The sequence below is a fragment of the Lissotriton helveticus genome, chromosome 1_1 (genome assembly GCF_964261635.1).
Source record: "Lissotriton helveticus chromosome 1_1, aLisHel1.1, whole genome shotgun sequence".
NCBI lineage: Eukaryota > Metazoa > Chordata > Amphibia > Caudata > Salamandridae > Lissotriton > Lissotriton helveticus.
The window spans coordinates 1,897,444,436-1,897,455,401 of record NC_136057.1 but is presented as its reverse complement, the minus strand read 5'-3'; the positions used below and the strand labels follow the sequence as shown (position 1 = coordinate 1,897,455,401).

The 10,966-nt window shown below is 47.0% G+C and overlaps 1 protein-coding gene across 1 annotated transcript in view; it reads left to right on the top strand.

The window, feature by feature from the left end:
* Positions 1–3,653: 3,653 nt before the first annotated feature.
* Positions 3,654–10,966, top strand: part of HMCN1 (hemicentin 1) — a 1,257,483-nt gene continuing 1,250,170 nt past the window's right edge. Inside the window, exon 1 of the mRNA XM_078642741.1 lies at positions 3,654–4,251. Coding sequence (XP_078498867.1) covers positions 3,978–4,251 — 274 coding nt within the window. The 5' untranslated portion in view covers positions 3,654–3,977. The remainder of the gene's footprint in view (positions 4,252–10,966) is intronic.

Here is a 10,966-nt window from a genome sequence, read left to right as displayed (position 1 = left end):
AACCTCTCTGGGGGGCACTCCTGTGGGAACTGTTCTCTGGTAACTGCAGAGACAGGCTTCTGACCCTCTCTGGGCCAAATGCAGGGTCCTATGACCTCATGAAGAAGACTCTGATTGAGGGATTTGGACTCACTACTGAGGAGTACAGAATTAGGTTCAGGGGGGCTCACAAAACCCAGACCCAATCCTGGATAGATTTTGTAGATTACTCAGTAAAGACACTGGATGGTTGGTTAACTGGACACAATGTGCATGACTTCACTGGATTGTATAATTTGTTTATGAAAGAACACATGTTGAGTAATTGCACAAATGAAAAGTTACATCAGCATTTGGTAGACCTAGGTCTAATTTCTCCCCAAGAATTGGGAAAGAAGGCAGACCCCTGGGTCAAGACTAGGGTGACAAGGACAGCCACTGGGGGTGACCAAAGGAAAGTGGTCACAACCCCCCCCAGGGGAAAGATGGTGAGAATCCCCCAGATAAAAAGTCTGAGGCTTCCAAAGGGCCCCAAAAACCTGTTCAGGGGGGTGGGTCCCAATCTACTCCCTATGTGCCTTAGCCCTATAGGGGAAGAAACGTTGATCCTAACAAGGCCTATTGTAACAACTGTAAGAAGTTGGGACATTTAACTGTAGACAAGAACTGCCCCTACAACAAAGCCCCTAAGGCACCCATTCCAGCTATTCCAGGGACAATAAATCTACAGATGGGATCAGATGACTGCCCAGAGCCAATCTGGGAATACACTCAAGCTAGTCTAGTCTGCTTGGGGAATATGGAGGTGGCCAGTGTGGCTGGGTGGCCAACCAACTGTAACAAATATATGCAATACCCATCCATCAATGGAACAAGAGTAGAATCCCTGAGGAATACAGATGCCAGCATCACTATAGTAAGGGAAAAGCTGGTTTCCCCAGAGCAATACCTGATTGGGAAAACTTACCCAGTCACCAATGCTGACAGCATTACCACCCAACGCCCCCTAGCTATGGTAACATTAGGATGGAGGGAGGTTACTGGCCTGAAACTGGTAGTGGTCTCACCACAATTGCCAGCTGACTGTCTGCTTGGAAATTACCTGGAGACCTCAGCCTGGGCTGAAGTTGAGCAAGTAACCCATGCAGCCATGTTGGGTATCCCTAGACTTGTGTGTGTCCAAACCAGAGCACAGAGCAAAAAGAAGGGTGAACAAGTGGGTTTGGAGCCTGAAAGTATGGCCCAACCAACCAAGAGAAAATACAAGGAGACTGGGGAACCAGCTTCTACACACCCAGCCTCTCAGGACCCCTCTCCTCAGGGAGAGGACTTGGAAACCCTAGAGGGAACTGACCCTAAGGAGGTTGAGCCTTACCAGGCTGGCCTCCTGGGCCCAGGGGTACCCACTAGGGAAGAGCTGTGCCAGGACCAGCGAGACTGCCGCACTCTTGAAAGCCTGAGGCAGCAAGCAGCTGCAGAAGCAAAGGGAGATGTCAGTGGTACCCACAGAGCTTATTGGGAAGAGGGATTACTGTATGCTGAGGCAAGAAACCCCAATCCTGGAGCTACCAGGAGAGTGGTAGTGCCACAGAAGTACAGGGAGTTCCTCCTAACTTTGGCTCATGACATCGCCCTAGCTGGACACCTGGGGCAAACCAAAACTGGGGAAAGCTTGGTTAGCCACTTTTACTGGCCCCAGATGAACCAAAAAGTGAAGGAGTTTGTGAGCTCCTGTGCTACCTGTCAGGCCAGTGGCAAGACAGGTGGCAAGCCAAAGGCCCCCTGATACCACTGCCAGTGGTGGGGGTTCCCTTTGAAAGGGTAGGTGTGGACATTGTGGGTCCACTAGAACCTCCCACAGCCTCAGGGAACAAATTAATTCTAGTAGTAGTGGATAATGCTACTAGGTACCCTGAGGTAATTCCCCTTAGGGTGACTACAGCTCCTGCAGTAGCCAAGGCCCTCCTAGGTGTCTTCACCAGGGTAGGGTTTCCTAAGGAGGTGGTTTCAGACAGAGGTACCAACTTCATGTCTGCTTACCTGAAACACATGCGGAAGAAGTGTGGGGTGCAGTACAAGTTCACTACCCCATACCACCCACAAACCAATGGTCTTGTAGAAAGGTTCAACAAGACATTGAAAGGTATGTTCATGGGCCTCCCTGAAAAACTCAAAAGGAGATGGGATGTCCTGTTGCCATGCCTGCTTTTTGCTTATAGGGAAGTGCCACAGAAGGGAGTGTTGTTTTCACCCTTTGAACTCCTGTTTGGTCATCCTGTAAGGGGACAACTTTGTCTGGTGAAGGAGGGTTAGGAGAGTCCTCTCCAAAAACCCAAACAGGACATTGTGGACTATGTGCTTGGCCTAAGGTCCAGAATGGCATTCCTGTCCTCTGACTGCGCTGGCATCGTCTCGACAGCCTACCGCTAATGTAGGCACCCTTGCACCATGGTTCAATGATGCTTCTGTTGCATGCAGGATTGTTTTTGTGCAGGAAGGGGCACCTTCCTGCACAAAAAACAATCCAACAAGGTGCATTCCTCTTTTTATGTGTGCTGCAGAATGCAGCACACATAGAAAGAGGAAAAACAAGGAGAAATAAACATATTTCTCCTCGTTACACCTCACCTCCGGAGGCATGCAGATTTGACGCTTCCCCAGGTTTACATCACTCTGTAAATCTGGGGCAGCGTCAAATTCCATGGATGTTGCAAAGGGAAAACTCACCACAAGGCCCATGGAACGCTTACCCACAGAGTAAGGCGACGCAGCGATTTGCACTGCGTTGCCATACCCATGATTTATAAGGCCACTAAAAGCCATGCAGAGTGGCATTGCATGGCTTCATAAATCTTTATGGGAGCCTTGTGTCACACGTTTACCACTTTACATGGTGCAAAAGTGATGCAGAGCCCCCGCAAATTTGCCCCTTTAGTGGCTAATTTGCATAATGTGAAACTAGAAAACTTCTTCTCAATCCAAGCTTCCCCACTTGACCAAAATGTGTGATGCTCTGCAAATAATTCATTTCACTGGGGACTCTCTTTCTTCTTTATTGCACCTTGAAGTACATGAGCTCAGGATACGTGGTGTACGGTTGTATGATTATACAACTACTTCCTAAATCACTAGTGCCTCCCGTACAAAAGCTTTTCTTGTGTTTGATGTAATAGACTGTAATGTGGCTCTCTGCCTAATAACAATTTAGGCCACAACTATGGTACGCATGACAACTAACCCACCTCAAGTAACTAATGGCGTTGTAGCCTGGGCCGTGAGAGGTGTGAATGCGTTTAGGTTTAGGTTTAGGTTTACAAGTAATCTCTAAAAACTGATGCACAAAGTTTAGAAACTACCGCATGTTAAGGAAATTCAGATTTTTTTTCATTTTGAAGAGACTGTAACGTATATTTTATGCGAGGTTTGTTGCATAGGAAACGTTTTCATAGCTCGGCTCCTGCTCAGGCTTTTAGATCCAAGCCAGACCCTTTGTTAGGCTGGGATCTCCCTGCTAATTTGTTGGGTTGCCCATCTCTACTTTCAGGAGCAATAACCTGCGGTAGAACTTCCGACTGTCCCTACTCTTAACTTTAACAGGATTCGGTAGGTGGCGCCAGAGAGCTTAACTGGCCGGTGCGGAGCTGTGCGAGTCCAGCTGAGAGCGAACAATGGTCAGACTTTCATTCTGAGCCAGCCCATCATAGGAGGGTCACGCAGAAGGGGGCAAGCTTTGTGCTTCCTCCACAGCCCCGCAGAGGAAATAAACACGGGGCAAAGTGGGACAGGAAGAGACAACCCTCCAGGAAGCCTCTCGGGTCAAGCAGCGTGTTTTCGTGCACAGCTCCCCTTCCCTGAGTAAACCTGGTCTGTGAGCGCCTGGACCGCAGCTGTCCCCTTGAAGGAGAGAAACTTTCCCCCGGTCCCAGATGTGCTCGTCCACCTCAGCGGGCGCCCACTGATGCTCATTCAAGGCTAACTCTCCAGAAGGCGAGTCCACGATGCCTCTTCGGGGGGGCCCACAGGGCCGTGCACCCCTCTACCTGCTGCTCCTGCTGGCCGCTGCCCCCCGGAGCCCTGCTCAAGAGAAGGCGCCCGCTGCCGAGGAGACCCCCGAGGGGGCGTCCACCCTGGCCTTCGTCTTTGACGTGACGGGCTCCATGTACGACGACCTGGTCCAGGTGATCGACGGCGCCTCCAAGATCCTGGAGACGTCGCTGAAGAGACCCAAGAAGCCGCTCTACAACTTCGCGCTGGTTCCCTTCCACGACCCAGGTAAGGGAGCGCCCAGAGGTGACCTAGCTCGCAGTGTGGCGCTAGAGAAGAGAACTTCTGACTCGCCGCACATGTTGCCGGCACGCGTCAGGGGGTTGTGTGCTCTCAGCAATGTGTGAAAAAGAGAGTCCACACAGTGTGGGGGAGATAAGAGCATCTAACTGGAGCTAGACTCGGGGTTAGTTAATACAAAAAAAACATTTGATGTAGAATTTAATACTGGAAGTTGACCTCTTTAAGTTTCTTTCCTAGCTTTCAAACGCCAGAAAGGGAAATAAGGCACAGGGCACCAAAGTGGTTTGCCCAAGATCACACTGTTGGTTCGAATAGGGACGCTCTCATCGAGACCAATGCAAAATGTGTATTCCACTTGGAGAATTCAACAGAATGAAAAATTCTGCACATACATCTTTGCCTGGTGACATTTTCTGGCCAAAAGTCAGACGTTAATATTTTTTTCATTTTTTGGGCCAAAGTAGAGAGGGACACCCTCTCCCCCACCCCCCTAAGAATGTTGCCATCATTTTTGCTATGGTGCTTAGACCGCGTTTGTTCAGCTCAAAACGTTCCATGGTTTATGACATTGGCATTTTTCCTTAAAATGTTATTTCATCTCGTTAGCTGCACATTACTAACTAAAATCGAATCCTCGCCGATCTGCAGCGCGCATCTCAAACACTGCACAACATTTCATTTTTGCTCAGGCCTCAATGGCTAAAAAGAAGACTTCGTTTTAAAGGATGCGTGTGACTTTTTAATCTTGTTTCCAATCTGTTTTGCTTAAACAAATCTGTTTTGCTTAAACATCGCTGCATATCTGTGGGAAAATGGGAACACCGGATGAGAGATAGTCTAGGGACTTTGACGAGTTTGTTATTTCAAGAACACATCCTCATTTCTTTCAATTTCAGAAATTCCCTGTTGAACCGTTTCCATGTGTTTTTGTTTGCTTTAACCATTGGGGTAGGTATGTGACTCCTTCCAGACTGCTCTTCCAGATCTGGACGGCGTGCTCCCTGCTTGGAGCATGATTTTGAGCCTCTGATGTTTCCTTGCGAAGGAAAGGCACACAGTGACTCTCAACTCCCAGTTCTCCCCTCCTGGTACCCCCCCTCTCCCAGGAAGTCTGGAGCAAACCTGTTGAGAGTCGTTAGTTTTGTGAGCTCCGCTTCTATTCTTGCCTCCAGTACATTCCGACATAATTGCAAGTTATATAGCAGTTATACAAGACAGGGTTTCTAAGCGCGGTGTGTAAAGATGTTGCTATATTCTAAGTCAATGGTAGTCATTTTTATCCATCTCAGAAGGATGCAATGATGAGGTGGCCCCACAGAATAAGATCACTTTGAATTCAGCAGGTGGTGCGTTAACCCGTGAAGCACTCCATGCAGTTCTTCGCTCTTTGGCTCTGAGTCCTGCGTACTCACTTTCGCAGATAACCACAGACTCGGAGGGCCTTATTTATGAAAAGTGTTGCATCGTTGGGGTGAAATAGCGATGCAGCACTTTTCAGTGCGCCATCCTTGCGACACTCTTGCGACACTATGGATGCTGTATAGCATTTACTGTATAGCGCTCTATGACGCCAGGATTTACAGATACGTCAGGGATCCTGACGCATCTGTGTGCGCAAAAATGACGCATTGCTGGAGTGTGGCTGGAAACAGACGAAACTCCAGAAATGTGTAATTTAACATAGGACAAGCCCCAGGCGAAAAGGCCTGCATCACCCCTTACGCCTGCTTCAAGCAGGCATAAGGATTTGATGCAGTGACGCCGTAGAAGTGGCGCATAAATCTCACAGATTTCACAGCGCTACTTCTATGAAGCTTTTCTGCGTCAGAACGCCCACCCTGCATACATTATACTTGTCGCAGGTATAATGTAGCGCAGGGGTTTACAAAGTGACGCATCTGCCTAGATGCGTAACTTTGTAAATGTGGTACAGTGTAGCACATTTTTTATGGTGCCGCAGCGTCACAAAAAGTGTCGGAATGGAGGTGTAAGGGCCTCATAAATGTGGCCCGGAGTATTTTGGCCATTCCAGCTGTGAATAAAAAGTACCATTGCAATGAGGCAGGCAAAATTACTCAGCCTATTTATTTATTTGTGAGTTGTATATAGATCGAACTAGACCCAAAGGTATCAGAGCGCTTTACAGAGAAAGTACAACAACAATAACGAGGCACATAGAGAATAGATACAAATATATAGCAATGGTAAAAATGGCAAATGGTTCACAATGGGATATGTAGACCAAAAAGCAGCAAGTGCCTGAGTTACATAAAGCATAATTAAAAATATATATCAACATTTAGGGGCCGATAACGATGTGATTCGCCGATGGTCAGAGCCTTCTGAACCGCCTTGTAATGTGCCAGTCGGATTCCTTTCCGAATGCCTCATTACAATGGAGGCAGTTGAAAATGAATCTGACTGTTCATTCCAGCTGTCTTCTGATGAGCTCGGAGAGCCCGTCGGCCAATCAGAATGCAGCCTGTAATCTCTAGGGTGGCCCTTGAGATTACAATGTCGGGTTTCGGCAGCCTTTCTGTGCTGGCCTATATGACACAGAAAGCGTGCCGGAACTTACCTTTGGGGGCCTTCAGCAGGGATCCCTTAGGTGCACGGCCTCTGGTTGGAGGCCGAGGGGGCACCTATGGAGCCCCACTGTTGATCCCCGCACCCAACGGCAGGCACTTTGCGGTGCCTACCACAGGGTGCAGGGGTGACTGCACCTCCCATTTTACTATGGGAGCATGCATTCCGTCCGGTTTCATGCTCCCATAGTAAAAGATAGGAATACGACCGAACAGTGTTCAGTTGCATCCCAATGGGACGGTCGGCACTGCCGACCAGGTGGCGGTTGTTCCCTTGACCGAGACGGGTTACGGGTGGAAGTGATTCCGCCCGACATCGTAATGAGCCCCTATAATAAAGAAGAATCTGATAGACAGAGGAATGTGATGACGTAAAGTTCTGAGGTAGATATAGTAAGGAGTTGCAAGGGTAGGGAGAGTAGGTGCACAGTATAATCCCTGAGGTAGTGAATGAGCATGGCAACATAGCACTTAAGATCATGAAACTAGCACTTTACAGAGTAAGCACAACAGCAGAAACCTGAGGTACATAGAGAGCAAATAAAAATAAGTGCTAACAGGAAAGAAGGAGTTGACGAAATACAGGTGGGTTGTAAGCAAGAAGTTGAGTTGAGTGCCCCTCTGCAGGGAGTGCACTGCCATTACTTTGCCACCATTACTTCGAGTTAACATTTATTTGGCATGGCTCTTGCATTTAAATTTCTAAATTCTGGATTTAAATTGGTGAATCAACCACATTCAAGAAAGGGGACTTGACTCACAAAGATCTTTCCCTGACTTACTCTTGTAGTACTATTAACTAACTCTTGTGTTTCAAAGATAAACCAGGAGTAATCCTGGAAGAATATGCCAGGCTTACTCCTGGAATTCGGGAGTAGGCCAGGAGAACTACAAGAAGAGTAAGTCTCAATTACTTACTGCCACATTTTTGTGAATCAGTCCCTTTGTGTGGGTAAGGGTAAGAAAGTTATCATACAGCAGGTGTCAGGGTGCCATGCTTACAAGATCTGTGTGTGTGGATTGTATGACCGCAACATCCCTTACAACGCATACATTTACATTGCATGCCATTACAACAAATTTTTTAAAACTACATTTACAACGCATTCCATCGCATTACTAAACGGGTCCCTGAGTATCCTTAATCTGACTGCCTAAGTTTCGCTCCCTACGCGTGAAAAGGGTCATATCTTAGACCAAATCTTTTCAACAACCAGGTTAGAACCAGTTGTCCCCTCACCAATTATCTGGTCAGACTACTTCTTGCTAACCTTTAGGTTAGACAACGGGTCCGGCAAAGTCTCAGCCGTACAGTAAACAGCGGATTAGAAACTTCAGACCTTTTGATCAGATAACACCGAAAGCATTAGCTACCATACTTAGCCAACATTCCATACCCGTCAATGGCAACATAGAGCATGACGCGCTTTCACTGGAAGGCTGGCTCAAGGAGTGGACTATGCAGCTAGCCTCGCCTAAAACCGAGTCACCAAACATGGCAGAACCTCTGCACCCTGGTTTACTGAGTCTCTAAGGAAAAGCAAAAGCGCGTGTAAAGGCCTAGAACATCGATGGAGCAAAAACTTTTATCCCCTGAATAAATTCACCTATAAAGTGGCACTAAAAGCCCACTATGCCAAAGTCCGAGAGGAAAAGAAAAAAGTTTTGGCCGCTAAAATTGATGAAGCCGAGTACTGCCCCATAGAATTGTTCAAAATTGTTAAGGACTTCTCTTCCCCTAAAGCAACAAAAAGCCCCTTCACCCCTACCTATGAATGAATGAATCATATTGTGCAATATTTTTATTAAAAAATTAAAACTATTCAGGATTCATTAATTGCTCTGCCCCTGGACAGTGAGAGCAATATTGACATCCCCTGCTTGCCCTATTTAAGAGGAAACCCTTGTGGAGTTTCCACCTATTTCTATGGCCACTTTGTTCAAAATTATTAAGGCTTTGAAATCCGGATCTCCATTGGACCCTTGCCCTGTAAAAACCCTGGCATCTATTGCCGAGGTAATGAATCCAGCTGTTAGCTGGGTTTTGAATCTATCCCTGTCTGAGGGAGTGATGCCGGAAAACTGGAAGCACGAAAAAATCCTCCTGCTCTTAAAAAAACCCTTAGCTGATCCCTCGGTAGCTAGCAATTATAGACCGTATCGTTACTACCTTACTTCTCAAAGGCATTGGAGAAGTATGTAAATGTCAGCATTACAGATTTTATTGAGGCAAGCCAGGCGCTACACCCGATCCAGTCAGGATTTAGAACTAATTTTAGTACAGAGACGGCCCTGCTGGAAGTTTCAGAAACGAGTAAGACCACTCTTGTTAGAGGATGAAAGGCAGTGCTGATGCTACTAGACCTCTCGGTGGATACCGTGCTCCACAAACTACTCCTTCACAGACTGAAGAAATGTGGTATTGGGGGCATGGTGCTTAGATGGTTCACCTCCTTCTTGGCAAGTTGCCAGTAATTAATCTGGTTCCCTCCCTTTTCAGCACTCATTCCTCCGTTGAATGTAGGAGTCCCACAGGGTTCTGTTTTAAGCCCAACCTTGTTTAATATATACATGCCCCCCCTTGTACCCCTAGCAGAACAACATAGGGCAAAAATTGTATCTTATGCCGACGACACTCAGCTGTTGTTTACCTGTGAGAAGGACGAGGCACTCAAAGGAAGTGATATCAATGCTTGCTTGACTAAGGTGTTTGCCTGGTTCCGGCAAAACCAATTACTATGCAATTCAGACAAGTCTGAAATAATTTTCTTCGGACATACTCCAGGCGACGAATGGCGCCAATGGTGGCCACAACATTTCCCCCCCCCCCCAGTAAGCCCAGTGACCACTGTAAAAAACCAAGAGGTGAAACCGGACTCTGACATGTCCATGACATCCCAGGTCCAATCTGTGGCTGGCACCTGTTTTTGGTTATTAAAAATGATGAGGAATTTCCTCCCCCTGCTCCCTTTCACACACAGGAAAAATGTGGTCCAAGCACTGATTACGTAAAGGTTGGACTATGTCAACGTGCTGTACTTGGGCCTTCTGGACTACTTATTGACCCACCTCCAGGTGGTTCAAAATGCAGCAGCAAGGGCCGTACTTATGGTCGGACCGAGGTCACACATGACCCCTCACCTAAAGTCCCTGCACTGGCTTTCACTGAAAAAAAGGGTAAGTTTCAAAGCCCTGGTGCTGACTTTTAAGGCCCTTCACAACATCGGGCCCCTTATATCCGGAATAAAATTCAGCCCTGCAAACCGTCTAGAACCCTGCGGTCATCGACGTCGGAATTGACAATCGTACCTAAGTTCTGTTGTTCACGTAAGGGAGGACGCTTCTTTCAGGTGGCAGCCGTGAATCTATGGAACAGTCTGCCATTCCTTTATAGACAAGAACATGAACTCCTTAGCTTGAGGCGTACCTTAAAAACCTGGCTCTTCCAACTGTAGAAGAGACATTCTGCTGTTATGTCTCTCATATGCTCTGTATTGGGGTCAAGACAGCGCCGGGACACTCCCTGGAGTAGCCGCGCGCTCTACAAATACCCCATAACATAACATAGCATAACAAAGCCTACCATTACAACGCATACCATTACATTGCATTTATGGTAAGTGTTGGATAGTGTAGGGGTAAAAATTACTATTCTAACTCCAGGGGGTGCAACAGTAGAGTAAGTAATGGATAGTGTAGGGGTACTATGCGTTGTAATGGTATGCATTGTAATGTAATGCGATGTAATGCCTGCATTGTAGTGTCATGCATTGTAATGTCATGCGTCGTAGTAACATGCAATGTAATGGTTGCGCTGTAGTAACATGCGTTGTAAAGAATGTTGCGATGTAATGACTGCGTTGTAAATGTAGTTCGATGTGATGACTGTGTTGTAAAGGTTGTTTCCCATGTGTGTGACCTGCAGGCCAAAGGCTTGAATTCTGACAGGGCTGATTCAGCCTTTCAGCTTTCAAACATTGATAACCTGAGTACTGTAGTGTGCTATCAATATATTAAGCATAATGATGCATTTCAGCTTGAGCTCTTTGCCGCATTTGGTCAGTAATTACAGTGCAAGCAGTTACTTTGATTCCTTAGGGGTTAGGTCCCATTGG